Below are 17,856 nucleotides of genomic sequence, written 5' to 3' on the forward strand. Positions count from 1 at the left end.
GCCCATACCCCCTATAGCCCCCCATAGCACCGATACCCCTGTAACCCCTGTAGCACCTGTACCCCCTATGGCTCCCTATAGCAGTCATACCTCCTATAGCCCCTGTAGCACCCGTATCCCCTATAGCACCCTACAGCACTCCCTATAGCCCCTGGAGCACCCACACCTCTTACAGCACCCATACCCCCATAGCTCCTGTAGCACCTGTACCCCCTACAGCCCCACCATAGCACCCATACCCCCTATAGCACCCCCCCCTATAGCTCTATTCCTCCCCCTCCCCCCAAAAAAAAACAAAGGAGCTGGGTGGGACTGGGTGATCTTTACTGGGGAGGGGCCTGGGCCCCCCATGGCACAGTCGGCGGGGGGGGGGAGGTTAGCAGCAGGGTGCGGGATGTGTGTGTGAATGTGGGGGTGCAGATGTGGGGGGGTGCGGGGGGGGGGGGCCGGGTGCCCCCCCTCAAGCGCAGGTGCCTCAGGAGTACATGGTGAGCTGCAGCCACTGCGGAGAGAAAGTGCCAGGTCACTGGGGGCTATAGGAGCCCTACAGGGGCAGTAGGGGGCCATAGGGGGCCATAAAGTCTACAGGGAGCCATACGGGTCCTATAAGGGCTATAGGGGCTGTAGGGGCCTTATAGGGGCTATAGGGGCCCTACAGCAGCTATAGAGGGCCCAGAAGGGTTGGGGGCCACCCCAGGGGGATTTAGGGTATCCCTATAGGGATCAGGACCCCCCCAAAGGAGTCCCCTATAGAACTGGGGTCACCCTAAAGGGACTGTCCCCCCCCTAGGAATCAGGACCACCCTATATGGATTTGAGGGGGCTCTATAGGGATTGGAGGGGGGGTGTGGGCAGGGGCATTGATGCTCTATAGGGACCTTGGGTGCTCTATAGGGAGCTGGGGTGCTCTATGGGGAGTTGGGGATCCCCTATAGGGAGCACAGGCTTCCTATGGGGATTTGGAGAGTCTTACAGGGACTGGGGGGGGGTGTGTGCCCTAAAAGTCCCTATAGGGGTTGGGGGGTTACCTATAGATGTTGGGGGGTGACTTCCTGGGGATGTGCGGGGGGCTCTGTGAGGATTTGGGGGTGCTCTATAGGGACCGGGGTGCCCCATTAAAAAATTGTGGTGCTCTATAAGGATTTTGGGTGCTCTATACTGATATAGGGCCTGGCTGGGCAGACCCAGGGCAGTTTTGGGGGACCACCTCCTTCCACCCCCTCCTGTGGAACACCCCCCAGTCTGGGGACACCCCAAAAAAGGGACCAACACGACCCCAAAAATCATCCCATGGGGGGGCACCCCCAAACCCACCTCCTGGAGGCTGACACGGATCTGCCCGCTCCCATCTCGGTCCAGTGACTTGAAAGCACCTGGAGGTGGGGGGGGCAAAACCAGAGGGGTGGGCCCCAAAAACCAGGATCATCATCCTGCCCCCCCCTTGCAAGGGGATCCCCCCCCCAACACCCCAATAACCCCTGGAGGTCCCCAATAACTCTGGGTGTGCCCCCAGCCCTGGGCATTGCTCAGTCCTGTGGTGCTCCCCCCCAGCTCCTGGGATCCCCCCTCCTTGGGGTTCCCCCTTCCCATGGCCAACACGCCCCCACCCCCTCCAAAATTTGGGGGGGGCCCCCCCTTACGGAACATGGCGTCGAGGCGCACAAGGCAGCTGATGAAGTTGTCGAAATCGAGGTTCCCCCCCTCATCACCGTAGCGACGGCCCAGGACACCCCAAAGTGGTGGGGGCAGCCGGAAGCCTGGGGGAAATTACACATATGAACTTTGACCCCCTCAAACTGCCTTTAACCCCCTCTCAATATCCCCTGCCCCACAAAATACCCCACAGCTCCCCCAAAATGTCCCCAAGCCCCAAAATGACCCATTGCCCCCCCTCAAGATGCCACCCCTCCCAAAAACACTGCCCCCCCAAATACTCCAGATGCCCCCCCCAATTGCTCCAACCCCCCCAAATACCCTGGACCCCCCCCAAAATTCTCACAACCCCTCCAAATACCCCTGACCCCCCCAAATACTCTCAATTCCCCCCCAATACCATGAACCCCTGAATACCCCTGACCTTCCCAATACCCTCAACCCCTCCCCAAATTCTGAGCCCTGCCCCCCCAAATGCTCCTACCCCCCCAAATACTGTGGACCCCCCCAAATTTCCTGACCCCCCACCAAATATCCCCAACACCCCCAAATACCCCTGGCACCCCCAATTCCTCCAACCCCCCAATACCCTCACCCTCCCCAAATCTCCTGGACCCCCAAATCCCCCCCCAAACACCCTGAGCCTCCCAAATGCCCCCCATGATCTCCCCAAACCACCCCACAGCTCCCCAAATCCCCCCCAACGACCTCCCCTCATCACCTCCAACCCCTTCCAGCCCCCCAATTTCCCCCCCAAATTCTACTGCACCCCCAAACCTGCGGCCTCGAAGGCCCCCGGCAGCTCCTGCACCCCGATAGTCCCCGAGCGGTCTGTGTCGAACTGCTTGTAGATGCACTGGGGGGGGGGAGCATGGGGGGGTTGGGTGGGCCCCCTGTACCCCAATATCCACCCCCACAATTCCTTCCCTGCCCCAGGATTGGGGGCAGCCCCATTGCCTCCATACTGTGTCCCCCCCAGTTTTGGTGTCCTCCAGGGGTCCTTGTGACCCCCCTCATTCCAAACTTGTGGGGCTTCAATGCCCCCCCCCAGAATTGGGGATCCCCCAATACTCTCCCCAGGATTTGGGGGTCCCTACAGAGATGGGGGGACCCCATTTTCCCCAATACCCCCCTCCCAAAATTTTGGGGTCCCAGGAGGGCCCTTTTTCTGCTGCCCCCAATTTAGGCGTCCCACTTAGCGGGGGGATCCCCATTACCCCTATATAACTCTCCAACATTTTGGGGTCTTCAGGAAGATCCCCTGTAGCCCCTCCCTCGCATTTTGGAGGAAAGATTTGGGGTTCCTTGTGGTCTCCTGGATTTTGGGGTGCCCCCCCTCCCCACCTGCCACTTCTTGATGTTGTTCCACAGGTACTTGAACTCCTCAAAGCCAAGTTTCCCCGTCGTGTCGCTCTGGGGGGGGTGTCAAGGAGATTTGCAGGGGCAATGGGGACCCCCCCTCCCTGAACCCCAAAAATACCCCCCCTCTTCCCACCCCCAAAGGATACGTCCATCACGGCCACCATGCTGCGGCAGGTGTCGAGGCCAAAGCCATCTGTCTTCAGGTCGGGATCTGGGTGGGGGGGGCAGTGGGCAGATGATTTTTGGGGGGGTGCCCCAGCCGTTGTGGGGGGAAAGGATCGGGGCACCCCAGGGAGGGGGGGGGAGTCGGTCCCGGGGGGGGGTCCGGGTACCTGCGGGCCCGGCGGCGGCGTGGAGCGACTGCGGGACCCGCCTCCTTCCCCAAAATTTTAACCAAAACTGGAACGTTTTGGAGGTTTTTCCCTGGCCATGTGGGGATTCTTTTGTGGCTGCTATAGGGTTGTGCCCCCCACTTGCCAGCCCAGGTGATTTATGGGCAGCGGGTCCCAGGACACCCCAGACGTGTTGCCCCCCCCTCATTGTGTTGCCCCCACCCCCCCACCCCCGTTTTTGGGTGGACACTTACGGCGGGTGACGACTTTGTTGAGGATGTTCATGAGCTCAGTGGGACTCACCTCCATGTCCTGTGGAGACAGGCGTGGGGAAGGTGCCACGGGGTCCCCCCCAACCCTGACCCCCACCCTGGGGTGCCCTGACCCTGCCCCCTACCCTGGGGATCGGAGAAACCCCCTCACTGATAGTGGGGTGCTTGGGGGATCCCATGGGATCCAGTGACCCACTGGGGATTGGGGGCTGGAGGGGTGCAGGAGAGGCTGGGGGGGGGCAGATCCCAGGGGATTGGCGGGGGGGGCAGGGGATCCGGCTGGGGGATTCTGGGGCAGCACCCATGGGATGCAGGAAGTGCTGAGCTGGGAAGGACCCGAAGATCTGGGGGGATCCTCTGGGCTGGGGGAGGCCAGGGGATGATCGGGGGGTGCGGGGGTCTTGGGATCCTGGGGATCTGGGAGGGGGATCCAGCAAGGATCCCTGGGGAGGGGGGGGGGAGTCGGGGGGATCAAGGCGGGGTGTCTGGGGGATCCAGTAGGATCTGGGGATCCCTGGGGATTGGGGGATGCAGGGGGGATCGGGGGAGTCTGGCGGGGGGGAGCAGAATCTGGGAGATCCAGTGGGGTTTGGGGATCCCAGAGGGATCCTGAGGGGATCCGGGGAGGGGCAGGGATCTGGGGATCCAGGGAGGGGAGTATCCTGGAGAATCTGGGAGATCCATGGAGATCCGAGGGGCCCAGTAGGGAATCCCTGAGGGGAGAGGGGTCCCTGGGGGGGTTGGGGAATCCTGGAGGGCTCTGTGGGGGGTCCCAGGGGGGGTCGGGGGGGTCTTGGCGGGGGGGGCGGTATCCTGGGAAGATCCTGGGGGATCCGGCGGTCACTCACATCCCCGGCGAGCTGGGCAAAGAGCCGCCGGAACTGCCGCACCTCCTCGCTCTCGTTGGCATCCACCGTGGAGATGTGGGTGCGGGGGGGCTGGGGGGCACGGGGGAGGGTGTCAAAGGTGACCTCCCAAACCCAGGCAGGGAGGACACCCCATCGTGAGGATGGGGGTCACCAGGGTAGGGGGACCCCAAAATCTTGGGGGGGAGGGGGCTGTCCTCAGGTCGGAGGTCACTTACTGGGGGCTCAGGGTTATACTGGGCAGCCGCTTCGCTGGGGGGTGGGTGGGGAGGTCAGAGCACCCCAGGGTGCCCCGGCCCCCCCAGGTCACCCCCACCCCTGGGTGACACCCCCCCCAGGGTCACCCCAATCCCACCTCCTGTCCCCACCCCGTCCCCAAAAACGCACGTCCCCAGTGTCCCCCCGTGTCCCCCCCAACACCACATCCCCAGTGTCCCTGTGTTCCCCAACATGTGTCCCCTCCAACCCCGCGTCCCCCCAACCCCTCATCCCCTGTGTCCCCCGTGTCCCCCCTAACCCCGTGTCCCCAATGTCTCCCCGTGTCCCCCCCCAACTCCATGTCTTCGATGTCATCCCCCCCCAATGCCCCCCCATCCCACATCCCCCCCCCGCCCCGATCCCCGAGGTCCCCTCACCTGATGGCACTGATGACACCCCCCAGGACCCCCATGGCCCCCCCGGCACCGCCACCACGCCCCCCTGCACCGCCACCGCTCAGCAGCCCCCCCAGCACCGAGCCAATGCCCGCGGGGAGACCCCCTCCACCCCCTCCACCTCCACCCCCCCCAAGCAACCCCTTCACCAGGAACATGGTCCCTGCAAAGGGGGGCACTAGGAGCACTGGGGGGTTACTGGGAGCACTGGGGGGCTGTTGGGAGTGCTGGGGGAGAACTGGGGGGTTACTGGGAGCGCTGGGGGGGGGCACTGGAGGTTACTGGGAGAGACTGGAAGAAAAGAAGAGAGCAGCGTTAGGTCGACGCCCTACGGCACCATGGGCTCCTCCAGATCCCATAGCCCCGCCCGGGCCCCAAGACCCCCCTCATCCCCCTCGGGCCCTATAGACACCCCTGGAACCTACAGACCCCCATTTTCTCTAGGCCCCCCCTGGACCCATAAGACACCCCCCCCACCACGGGTGCCTGAAGGATCCTATAGACCCTATAGAGCCCCCCCCAAGCTCTACAGATAACACCCACCACCCCCCTCCAGCACTACAGAGAACCCCTGGTTCTATAGGCACCCCCGGCCCCTATAGACACCTGGGGTCCTACAGACATCCCCCCCCCGGTCCCTATAGACACCTGGGGTCCTACAGACACCCCCCCCGGGCCCCTGTAGATCCCCCCAGCCCTATGGGTCTTCCCCGGGCCCCATAGATCCTCCCGGGCCCTGCAGACCCCCCCCCCCAGCCTCACAGATCCCCCCTGGGCCCTATGGATCCCCCCCCCCAGCCCCACAGATATCCCCCCACCCCGGGATGGGGGGGACCCAGCCCCTCCCGCCTGCGGGTGCGGATTTCCGGGAACCGGGCGGGGCCGGAGCTGAGTCACGGAGTCGTTGTGGGGAGAAAGGATCCGGGGGGACCCCGGGGAGGGGGGGGAAGTCGGTCCCGAGGGGGTCCCGGGGCGGGGGGGGGTGGTCCCGGTACCTGCGGGCCCGGCGGCGGCGCGGAGCGACTGCGGGACCCGCCCGGGAACTCGGGCGTCCGCGAGCGCTGAGGGGCGGGGCCGAGCGCTGAGAAAGCTTGGCCGGCGCGGAGGAGGCGTGGCCGAGCGGGCTCGAGCGGCGCGGCGCCCCGGAAGGAAGCGGGGGGGGGGGACCAAAAGCCCGGGGCGGAGCCAGGCAGCCGGTGTGGGCGTGCTCGGGGAAGGAGGCACCGCCCTTCTGGTCGCGCGTCTGACGCCACCGCGGCGCGCCGGAACAAGATGGCGGCGCTGGAGCGGGGAAGGGGGGTCACTCGCCCAGTCCGTGTCTTCCCCCCCATCTCCCCCCAGCCGTGGAGTCCCCCTGTCCCAGTGACCTCACAGGGGCCCCACGCCCCACCATGTACCCCCCCAGTTTTGGGGTCCCCTTTTCCCCCCAGCTTTAGGGTCGCCCCCCCAGCTTTGGGGCCTCTCCCCCACATCTGGGGTGCCCCCATAGCCCCCCCAAGTTCCCCCCCAGCTTTGGGGCTTTCCCCCATCCCCCGAGTCCTTCCCCAGCTTTGGGGTCCCCCCACAACGCCCTGAGCCCCCTCCAGGTTTGGGGTGCCCCCCTCCCCTGTATCCCTCCCCAGTTCTGGGGTCTCTCCCCTAGATTTGGGGTCCCCCCACAGCTTTGGGGCCCTCCCCCATCCCCTGAGCCCGCCCCCAGCTTTGGGGTCCCCCCATGTCCCCCTCCAGCTCTCAGGTCCCCCCACGCCCTCCCCTCCCTTACCCCCCCCTATCTTTGGAGTCCTTCCACACACACACCCGAGCCCCCCCCCCCCCCCCCCCAGCTTTGGGGTCCCCCCCGGAGCCGTGGGACGTACAAAGGTGTTTATTGGTGGCACAAGCGGGTCCGGGGGGACCATGCGGCAGCGGGGGGGACGGGCCACAGGGGGGGACAGGACATTAAAGCCACTCACACGATCGCAGGGGGAGGGGATGTTATTGCTACTGCAGAGGGGGTGGGGGGGCCCGGACACCTGGGTCCCTTCTTCTGGGGGGGTGGTGGGGGGGGTCCTCAACCCCACTAGCAGCCGCTGGAGTATCCACCAAACCAGTTTTCCATAAAACACCCCCCCCCCCGGACGTAATCAGTAGTTTCCAGAGTTAATGGCTCAAGAACAGGTTTGGGGAGGGTCCCTGGCATAAACCACTCTTCTCCCAATTGTAGTCAGCAGGTTCCAGTGTGAACGACCCAAAAAGCAGGGGGGGGCAGGTTGGCATTGGCTCACTCCTCACAAGGGTAATTGGTGGGTTCCAGAGTGAACTGCCTGGAGGAACCAGGCTTAGGGGGGCCCAGAAATATTCTGGGAGGGATCCTAGCATCAATTCCCTGTAACTAATCAGTAGGTTCCAGAATGAGCAGCCCAATATGGGGGGGAGGGGGCAGAGCGGCTTGTGGGGGGGGCTGGCAGCAACACCCCATCACTGTAATCAGTAGGTTCCAGGGTGAACAGCCACAAAAGAGGGCTGGGGGGGCAGGGCACAAAGGCGGTTGGGGGCAGGGGGCTGGCATCAACTCATCCCATCACTGTAATCAGTAGGTTCCAGAGAGAGCAGCCCAAGGGGCGGGGGGGGCTGGCACCAGCTAATCCCCATCACTGTTATCAGTATGTTCCATGGTGAACAGCCCAAAATGAGGGGGGGGTGTGGGGGGGGTGGTGTTGGCACCAGCAAATCCCCATCACTGTTATCAGTAGGTTCGAGGGTGAACAGCCCAAAACGGGGATCAGGGGAGGGGCTGGCTGGCCTCAACTCACCCCCCCTGCCACCCTGACACTGTAATAAGTAGGTTCCAGAGTGAACAGCCTGGCACAAAGGGAGTCAGGGTTTGGGGCAGGGGGGGAAGGGGTGTCACATCATGTCTCCCCCCCCGGGGGGGGGGGGGGGGAGGGGACCAAGGCACTGGGTGGGGGAGGGGTGGCGGGGGGGTGGGAGGGGCCCAGCGAGGCGAGGGGGGGCGCGGGGTTAGGACTGCATCTCAGCCCGCAGCATCCAGGGGAACCAGCAGCAGAAGAGTAACCTGGGGATAGAGGGGTCACCGTGGGGCAGGGCGGGGGATGGGACACACCCACCCGGGGGTGTCCTCATGTCCCCCCACCCCCCCAGTGTCGTGTCCCCCCCCACCTGGAGAAGGAGCTCTCTGAGGTGATGTCCTTCGGGGTCCGCACCGCCGGGAAGTTGCGCTTGGGCTGTGACACTGCGGGGGCATCCGGGGGGACACGGGGCGGGGGGACACACGGGAGAGACACACAGACACACACACACACACACACACACACGGTCACAGCCCCCCCACCCCCCCCCCGCCGGCCATAGCCGGGGTGGGGAAATGGGGGCGGGGTCCGGCCAGCCAATCAGCGGGAGGCTTCACCCTCCAGCTGGCCAATGGGTGGGTGGGGAAAGCTTGGCCAATCATCAGACACCTGGGGGGGGGGGGGCTGTCTCGCTAGCCAGTTAGCAGCGGCGTGGGCTGCCTGCTGGCCAATCGGCTGCTCTGCACCCTGCTACCCAATCAACGGCAAAACCCTCTGCCCCACCAGCTAATCCGAAGTGAGCGCTCCTCCTGCTGGCCAATCAGCAACGATCCATCCCACCCTGGCCAATCAGCAGTCCCCCATGCTACCCAACAGCCAATCAGAAGCAGCCCACCCTACCAACCAGCCAATCAGCAGTGCCCCACCCACCAGCCCATCATGAGGGCCCACCAACCAATCCTGAGGGCCGCACCCCACCCATCGACCAATCAGCAGCGCCCCACCCCACCCATCAACCAATCAGCAGTGCCCCACCCCCTTCCCCCCACCAGCCAATCAGCACGCACCGGTGACCTGCTGCACCTTCTTTTCTGGGGCACCATCCGCCGGCTCCTCCCTGGGACCCCCGACCCTGGGGGCGGGGCGGGAAATGTCACGGGGGGGGGGTGGGGGGGACAACACGGGACAGACCTGACCCCCCCCTTCCCCCCCCATGCCCCTCGTTGTCCCCCACTGCCCCCCAACCCCCCCCACCCCCCAATATCCCCCAAAGCCCCCCTGTGTCCCCCCAATGTCCCCCCCAGGCAATGTGTGTCCCCCCCCAATGTTGTGTGTGTGTGTCCCCCATTACCTCTGCACACGGGAGGGGGGGGCGAAGACGCCGTGTTTGGGGGGGCAGGAGAAGTACCGCACCCCGAAAACGGAGCCGTCGTGTTTCCCCCCGGCTGAGTCCAGCTCCACCCCAAACCAGTACCCTGGGGGGGGGGGGGGGGGGCAAGTTAGGGGGGGTTCTAGGGGGGGGGAGTGTCCCAGGGTGAGGGGTCTTATGAGGGGGTTCTCATGGGGGGGTCCCAGGTTGGGGGGGGCTCCCTGGGAGGTCCTGGGGTACGGGGGATCCCATGGGGGGGGGCATCCCAGGGGGTCAGTCCCAGGGGGTGTCCCGGGGGGGGTCCCAGGGGTGTTGTGAATGGGTGGGCGGTCCAATGGGGTGGTCCCAAGGAGATGGGGTCCCAGCGTGGGAGGGGGTCCCAGGGGGGTCCCATTCTGGGGGGGTCCCACAGGGTCCATCCCATGAGGGGGTCCCAGAAGGGGTCCCAGGTTGGGGGGGGGGGGGGTGTCCCATGCGGGGAGGGGTCCAAAGGGGGTCTCGGGGGGGGGAGGGGGCACACAAGGGTGAGTTCCCATGGGGGTGTCCCGGGAGGGGGTCCCAGGGTGCGGGGAGGGGGATGTCCCACGGAGGGAGCCCAGGGAGGTCGGTCCTGGGGGGTCTCACAGGGTCAGTCCTACGGAGGGGGTCTGGGGCGGGGTCCCAGGTTGGGGGGGTCCCGGAGGGGGGTCCCTCTCACCGGGGGCGAAGTCAGTGCGCCCGTAGAACCGGGCCCGCCCCGGGCGCTGTCCGGCCACCAGCACCGCGTCCCCCGGGGCCACGCGGCGCCCCTCCCGGTCCAGCCACGCCCCGCCACGCTTCCGGCTGGCTGCGGGGGGGGGGCGGGATCAGACCGGCCACACCCACCGCACGGCCACACCCCTCGGCCCTCTCAGTGCAGCCACGCCCCTCCTTCCAGGTGTGGCTGAGGGGTGGGGTCACACACACCAGGCTCCCTGCCTAGCCCCACCCACTCACAGCCACACCCCCACCTGACCCCACCTCCCGATGAGCCTGCCAGGGGCAGAGTCGGGTGGGACACGCCCCCTCCCAGGCCCCACCCTGCCCAGCTCCACCCCCCCATGCACCCCACCCTGGCAGGCCCCGCCCCCCAGCTGTGACCCGGGTGTGGCAGCACAGGGGGTGGGGCTAAAGCAGAGCACTCCCCTCTGCCTGAACTCCACCCCCTTCTGTGGGTGGGCGGGGTTTCACAGACCCTACCCCCAGCCAGCCAATCCTGAGGCTCCTTGCTCTCTTCCAGTGAGCACGCAGGGGGGCGGAGCCAAGGGGAAGCACAGAGTAAAGGGATGGGGCGGGGACGGACAGGACCCAGGGGTGCGGGGCGTGGCAGGGTGTGGTAGGGTGGGGCAGGGCGTACCTCTCTTGTCCTTCCGGGCCTTGGGGGGGGCTCGGGCTGGGGGTCCAGGGGGGCTGCGGGGGGGGGAGGCCACTGGGGGCTGCTCCTCCGCCTTGGAGATCTTGGAGACAGAGGCAAAGACACCTGCGGGTGGGGGCATCAGACCAGTATGGACCAGTACACACACCAGTGCGGACCAGTACACAATAGTGTGGACCAGTAGCGACCAGTACGCACCAGTACAGACCAGTACGCACCAGTACACACACACCAGTGTGGACCAGTACACACACCAGTACGGACCAGTACAGACACCAGTACGGACCAGTACACACACCAGTGTTGGCCAGTACACACCAGTGTGTGTTATTACCATGCAGTATACCAGTACCATCCATCCAGGCAGACTTGTATGCACCAGTACAGACCAGCGTAACCCACTATAACCCACTACATCCCAGGGACACAGAAGCCTAATTGACACCACCCCCCCCCACCCCCCCCCAAAAAAAGGGTCCCAGCCAGCCAAGCCCCCCTCCCCTGCCAGGGGATTCCCCCCCACGATGTCCCACCATCCATCCCCAGAGGGACCAGGACATCTGGGGGTGTCCTCAAAGGACCCAGGCATCTGGGTCCTGCACCCCCGCCCCTGGGGTCCCTGGGGGTCCCTACCCTGTTTGGGGGGGCAGATGAAGTAGCGGACCCCCCCCACGCTGCCGTCATTCTTGCCCTCGGGCTCATCCAGCTCCACTCCGGCCCACTGCCCGCTGGCAAATGCCGTGGTGCCGCAGAAACGCAGGGTCCCCACCTTGGGGTGGGACACGACATGGCAACCCTGGGTGACCCCTGCACCCCCCACATCCTCCCCTGCACCCCCAAAATCTTCATGATCCCCCTTCCAATATGGAGGGTGCAGCAGATGGCTGCGCTGGGGCTGGGTGCTGCCAGGTCCCTGCACCCCTGGGGGTCCCAGCACCTGTATGTACCCCAGGAACATCTCTGTGCACCCCAAAACCTTCTATGCACCCCAAAACCCCATTATTCACCCCAAAACCCACTTCTGATCCCAAATACTTCCCATGCCATGCCTGCATCCCCACGCAGAACATCCTGCGGTTGCACGGGTCCTGTCTGCGCCCCCCCCTTGGGTGCTGCTGCACCCCTGCACCCCTGGGACCCCCCCAAAACCATCTGTGCAACCTAAACCCCCTCTATCTGCTGCAAAACCCCATCATGCACCCCAACCCCCTCCTTTCACCCCCAGTTCCCCCCACGCCATACCTGCATTCCCACACAAAGCATCCTGCCATTCCATGGGTGCTGCCTGCACCCCGCTTGGGTGCTGCTGCGCCCCAGCACCCCTGGGACCCCCCCAGTCCCCTCCAAATCTGTGCACCCTGAAACCCCATCTATTCACCCCAAAACCCACTCTGGAGCCCAGTTTCCCCTACGCCACGCCTGCACCCCCACGCAGAGCATCCTGCCGCTGCGCTCGGGTGCCGCCCCCCCCCGCCCCGTCCCTCCATCCCCCAGTTGCGTCCCCCCCACCTTTCCGCCGTCGACGCGGACGCGGTCACCCAGCTGGAGGCCGAGGCAGAGCAGCATGAGGTTCCCGGGCAGGTTGTCGTAGTTGGGCAGGGTGACGCGGGGGAGGCTGCAGCTCAGGGGGACGGCGTCCAGCAGCAGCTGCCGCAGCTCCCGCGCCGCCAGCGCCGCCTCCGCCTTGTCCAGCGCCATGTCCGTAGGGTCCGGCACCACCTCGGCCGCCACCTGACCCTTGCTGTTCTGTGGGTGGGTGGGGGAGGTGAGTCAAAAAAAGGGTGGGGGTCTGCTTGAGGGTAACTGGTGGGAGAAGGCACCCATGTGGCACCCTGACACCCCTGGGTGCCATCACAGCCCCCTGAAACCCCCAATAATGTGATGCCCACAGTAATGCTGGTACCCGCATGCCCCCCCTGTACCCCTCTGTACCCCCAAGAGCTCTGACACCCCAATAGCCCTCAGGCCCCCCGATACCCCCCAGCCCCCCTAATCCCTCCCAATCCCCCTCAATATCCCCAATACCCCATGCCCCAAATACCCCAAATATTCCTAATACCTCCCAAAACTCCAATCTGTCCCAATACTCCCCAGCACCCCCAATCCCTCCCAAGAACTCCAATACCCCTCGGTACCTCCAATATCCCAGCCTCTCCCAATTCCTCCCAATCACCCCCAATCCCCCCCAACCCCTCTCAGCCCCTTCCAACAGCCCCAATACCCCCCAGTACCCCCCAATTCCCCAGGGCCTCTGATATGCCAGTACGCCCAATACCCCCAAAAGCCCCCATACCCCCCCAATCCCCCTAATTCCCCCAACACCCCTCCATACCCCACTCCCTCCAAATCCCCCCTGCCCCCAATAGCCTGAATATTCCTAATACCCCCAAAAACCCAAATAGCCCTCCAATACCCCAATCCCTCCCAATGCTCCTAATACCCCTCAGAAGCCCCAGGATCCCAGTACCCCCCAATATCCCAAATACCCCCCCAGTAATGCCAAAATGCTGCAATACCCCCAGTATAGCAATCCCTCCCAATCCCCCCCAGTCCCTCCACCCCTCTTAATACCCCCCTGTACCCCAATCCCTCCCAATCCCCCCAATACACCTCAATACCCCATTACACCCCCAATACTGCAATCCCTCCCAATACACCCCAACAATCCCCAGTACCCCAATCCCCCCAACACCCCTCAATACCCCCCAGTACCCCAATCCCTCCTAATCCTCCCAATAACTCAATATGCCCCAACACTCCTCAATCCCCCAATCCCTCCCAATCCCCCAGTACCCCATTACACCCCCAATACTCCAACTCCTCCCAATCCCCCCAGTACGCCAATACTCCAATCCCTCCCAATCCCTCCAGTACCCCAATCCCCCCCAACACTCCTCAACACCCCCAACATCCCAATCCCCACCCTCAGCATCCCCCACCCCCATCCCAATCTCCCCCCCACTACCCCAATCCCTCCCAATCCCCCACAACATCTCAATACACCATTACGCCCCCAAAACCCCAACCCCTCCCCGTCACCCCAATCCTCCCCAATCCCCCTGATGCTCCCCCCAACCCCCGCAGTACCCGGAGGGCAGGATCGGCCCCGTGCTCCAGCAGGCAACGCACAGCCCCCAGGCAGAGGTTGGAGGCAGCGATGTGCAGTGCCGTCCCGTGGCTGAAGTCGCTGCAGGTCGAGTGCAGCACTGTGGGGGGAAACTGAGGCACGGCCCACCCCGGAGAGAGAGGAGGGGCGGCTGCGGGGGGAACCCGGGCTCCCAGCCCCAAGGACACCGGCACCCTGTCCTACGGGACTGCAGTGTCCCAACACCCACTGGGGACTCTGGTGTCCTGGCCCTGGGGACTCCCATGTCCTGCAGCCCAGAGGACCCCAGTGTTCTTCCCTCCCGCGACCCCAATGTCCTGCCCATGAGGACCCAAATGTTCTGTGCCCCTGGAACCCCAATGTCCTGCTCCCCTAGGGACCCCGATGTCCTTCCCCCAAGGGACCCCAGTGTCCTTTCCCCAGGGGATCCCGATGCCCTGCCCCCTGGGGATCCCAGTGTCTTTCCCCTCCGGGACCCCAATGCTCTTTTCTCCAGGGACCCCAGCGTCCTTATCCCCTGGGACCCCAGTGTCCTGCTCCCAAGGGACCCCAGTGTCTTGTCCCGAGGGACCCCAGTGTCCTGCTCCCCTGGGAATGCCAATGTCCTTTCCCCAGGGGACGTCAGTGTCCTTATCCCCTGGGACCCCAATCTCCTGCCCCCCAAGGGACCCCAGCGTCCTGCCCCTGAGGACCCCAACATCCTGCACCCCTGGGACCCCCATGTCCTTCCCCTGGAACGCTGGTGTCCTTTCCCCAGTGTCCCCAATGTCCTGCTCCCCTGGGACCCCAGTGTCCTTCCCCTAGGGGACCCCAATGCTCTTCCCTCCAGGGACCCCCAGTGTCCTGCCCCCAAGGGACCCTGTTGTGGGGGGACCCCTCACCTCGGGGGGCTGCCGCCCGCAGGAGGGTGCGGATGAGCTCAGGGACGTCGAAGTAGGCGGCGTAGTGGAGGGCGTTCATGTGGGTCCAGCGGCTCCGCAGTGTCACGTCCCCCCCCAGCGCCAGCAGCCGTGTGGACAGACGCACGGCCGCCGCCGGGTCCCCTGGGAGTCGGCAACACCCGGCATGGGGACGGGCACGTCACCCGGGGGGCACCCGCTGTGGGGCTGGGGCTGGGGGGGATGGTGCTGCCCTAGGGGGGAGGGGAGGGCACTGGGGGTAGTGGGGAGTGCAGGCATGGGGTCATACGGACAGTGGGACTGGGGATGTTAGGGATGTGGGGACACTGGGGACATGGGGACACTGGGACTGGGGATGCTGGGGACATTGTGGACATGAAAATACTGCCACTGGAGACACTAAGGACATGGGGACACTGGGACTGGGGATGCTGGGGACATGGGGACACTGCCACTGTGGGGACAGTGGGGACATAGGGATGGTGGGACTGGGGATACTGGGGACATGGGGACACTGCCACTGTGGGGACACTGGGGACATAGGGATGGTGGGACTGGGGATACTGGGGACATGGGGAGACTGGGACTGGGGTTACTGGGGACATGGGGATGCTGGGGACATGGGGACAGTGGGACTGGGGATGCTGGTGACATACGGACACTGCCACTGTGGGGACACTGGGACTGGGAAAGTTGGGAATATGGGGACACTGCCACTGTGGGGACACCAGGACTGGGAGATACTGGGGACATGGGGGATGTGGGGACCCCCCGTCCCACCCACCCACGCCGTGGGCGCCGGCCTTGCAGGCGTAGTGCAGCAGCGTCATGTCTGTCAGTCCGTCCCGGTCATTCACGTGGCATCCGCGGCGCAGGATCTGCCCAGTCACACCAGTTACACACCAGTTCCTCCCAGTTCCCTCCCAGTCACCCCCCCGGGCTCCCAGTCACCCCCCACTAACTCTCCTGGGGCACTCAGTCATGTCCTCAGTGCTCCCAGTTACCTCCTACTACCCTCCCGCTGGCTCCCAGCTCCTTCTCATTTCCCCTCCCAGTGCTCCCAGTTATCTCCTAGCATCCTCCCTAGAGCTCCCAGTTCCCCTCCCAGTGCTCCCAGTTAACCCCCCCCCCATCATGGCACCTCATAGCTTTCCCCCTGCCCCCACGGCTCCCCCAGCATCCTGCCCCCACCATGACACCCGGACCCCCCAGCCCCCCTCCCCAGCGCCCTGACCCACTCCCCCCCACCTCATTGCCGATGAGATCGACGCTGTGCTGCACTTGGGGCACCCACTGGCGCAGGATGGCGAAGAGCTGGGGCACGGTGGTGCGAGGGTCCAGCAGGATCTCCCGGCACGCCGCATCGTTCGGGTCGAAGAAGGTGAAGGCTGGGGGGGTGGACACAAGGAGGTGGGGGACAAAAGGAGGGTGTGTGTGTGAAGGGGCACCCCGTGGTGCGCAAATCGCATATCAGCCATTGGAGAATCCCCACTTGGGGCCCCAGTGCCCACCCCATGGGGGTCGCCTGCCATGGGGGGAGTCTCTGTGACAAAGGGGGGGAGGGGTGACTCTGTCCCCATGGGGGGGGTGTCACTGTCCACAAAGGAGGGGGGCACCAAGCAATGCACAACCCCATAGCAGGCATCGGAGAACCCCCAAATTCCCACTTGGGACCCTCCCCCATGCATGCCTTTTTTTGGAGGGTGGGGAGTCCCTGTCCCCATGGGGTCCCCTATTCCCTCGGGAGGGTCCCTGTCCCCCCAGGGTGGGGGGGGGGAGTGTCAAGTCCCCCCCATTGCTCAACCCAATATCAGCCATCAGAGAATCCCCACTTGGGTCCCCTCCCAGCGCCACCCCCCTCCCCCAGTTGTTTTTTTTTTTGGAGGTGTCCCTACGGGGTCCCCTGGGGACACCTGTGATGAGCTGGGGGGGGTCTCAGGGTGTGTGTGGGGTCTCACCATAGTCCTTGGGCAGGGGGGCGGGGGCAGCGGGGTGCACCATCGGCTTCTTGCGTCGCTCCACCAGGGGGCTGGGGGGGTCGGGGGTCGGTGCCCCCCCCGCTGGGGGCTCCCCCCCACGCTCCTTCGTCATGGCAACAGCCTGAGGGGGGAGGGGGGTGATGGGAGGGGGGGCAGCACGGGGGGTTGGTGGCTTTTGCGGGTGTTAACATCCCCTCCCTTCTCCTGGCATGGGGGGGGAAGGGGGTACAGAAGGTGGGGGGAATGGCCAGGCCCACCGGGGGGGGTACTGGGATGGGATACTGGGATGGGGATACTGGGATGAGGATGGGATGCTGGGATGGGATACTAGGATGGGGATGGGATACTGGGGTGGGGATATTGGGATGAGGATCGGAACGCTGGGATGGAGATGGGATACAGGGAAGGGGATACTGGGATGGGGATGGGATACTGGGTTGGAGATACTGGGATGGGGATGGGATACAGGGATGGGACACGGAGATGGGTACACAGGGATGGGAACACTGGGATGGAGATGGGATACAGGGATGGGGATACCGGGATGGGGATGGGATACGGGGATGGGGATACAGGGAAGGGGATACTGGGATGGGGATACGGGAATGGGGATGGGATACGGGGATGGGGATACGGGGATACAGGGATGAGGATACGGGGATGGGGATGGGATACTGGAATGGGGGTACTGGATGGGGATACTGGGATGCGGGTGGCGACCGGGCCCGAGGCACCAAGATGGGGCGGGGGCACCGGGCGGGGGGGGCCGCGCTGGGCCCAGGCCGGGGCGCGGTGATGCGCCGGGACCGGGACCGGGACCGGGACCGGGGCCGGGCTGGAGGTACCGGGATGGGGTGGGGTGGGCTGGGGCAGGGGTCCCGGCCCCCCCCCCGGTTCCCCCCGGCCCCCCCTCGCCCGGTACCTGCTGGGGACGCGGCCGGCGGGCTGGGCTGGGCGCAGCGCGCATGCGCGACCCGCTCGGAGGGGCGGGGGGGCTGGGAGGGGGCCTGCGGGGCGGGGCCTGAAGGGGCGGGGCGGGGCTGGGGGCGGCCAATGGCGGCGCCAGGGGGACTGCCGGCGGCTGCAGGGGGCGGGGCGCGGGGGAGGGCGTGGGGCCGGTGTGCGCGGTGGAGGCGGTGCCGGTTGGGGCGGGAGGGGCCTTCGGGGCCGTCGGGGGCAGGCG

General features: G+C 65.3%; 2 protein-coding genes across 4 annotated transcripts; both read right to left on the minus strand.

Moving 5' to 3' along the window:
- Window positions 1–307: 307 nt before the first annotated feature.
- CAPNS1 (calpain small subunit 1) lies at window positions 308–5,410 on the minus strand. The gene is made up of 10 exons (XM_075020020.1): window positions 5,121–5,410; window positions 4,704–4,737; window positions 4,468–4,557; window positions 3,602–3,659; window positions 3,162–3,226; window positions 2,998–3,066; window positions 2,431–2,509; window positions 1,641–1,757; window positions 1,315–1,373; window positions 308–502 (listed from the first exon to the last, which is right to left on the minus strand). The coding sequence occupies exons 1-10, from the start codon at window positions 5,294–5,296 to the stop codon at window positions 476–478; spliced, it is 774 nt and encodes a 257-aa protein (XP_074876121.1). The 5' UTR covers window positions 5,297–5,410; the 3' UTR covers window positions 308–475.
- On the minus strand, window positions 5,292–17,648 carry CLIP3 (CAP-Gly domain containing linker protein 3). Of its 3 annotated transcripts, XM_075020017.1 has the most exons (15): window positions 17,596–17,648; window positions 16,653–16,794; window positions 15,943–16,082; window positions 15,479–15,572; window positions 14,677–14,838; window positions 13,777–13,895; window positions 12,199–12,435; window positions 11,323–11,458; window positions 10,672–10,794; window positions 9,994–10,122; window positions 9,279–9,402; window positions 8,995–9,059; window positions 8,298–8,370; window positions 6,134–6,419; window positions 5,292–5,429 (listed from the first exon to the last, which is right to left on the minus strand). In XM_075020017.1, exons 1-15 carry the CDS (start codon window positions 17,638–17,640, stop codon window positions 5,385–5,387), a joined length of 1,920 nt encoding a protein of 639 aa, XP_074876118.1. In that variant the 5' UTR covers window positions 17,641–17,648; the 3' UTR covers window positions 5,292–5,384. The 3 variants fall into 3 exon arrangements, with proteins under 3 accessions (XP_074876118.1, XP_074876119.1, XP_074876120.1); XM_075020018.1 differs by lacking the exon at window positions 11,323–11,458; XM_075020019.1 differs by lacking the exons at window positions 5,292–5,429; window positions 6,134–6,419 and adding an exon at window positions 7,160–8,193.
- Between the last annotated feature and the right edge of the window lie 208 nt (window positions 17,649–17,856).

The sequence above is a fragment of the Buteo buteo genome, chromosome Z (assembly GCF_964188355.1).
Source record: "Buteo buteo chromosome Z, bButBut1.hap1.1, whole genome shotgun sequence".
Lineage (NCBI taxonomy): Eukaryota > Metazoa > Chordata > Aves > Accipitriformes > Accipitridae > Buteo > Buteo buteo.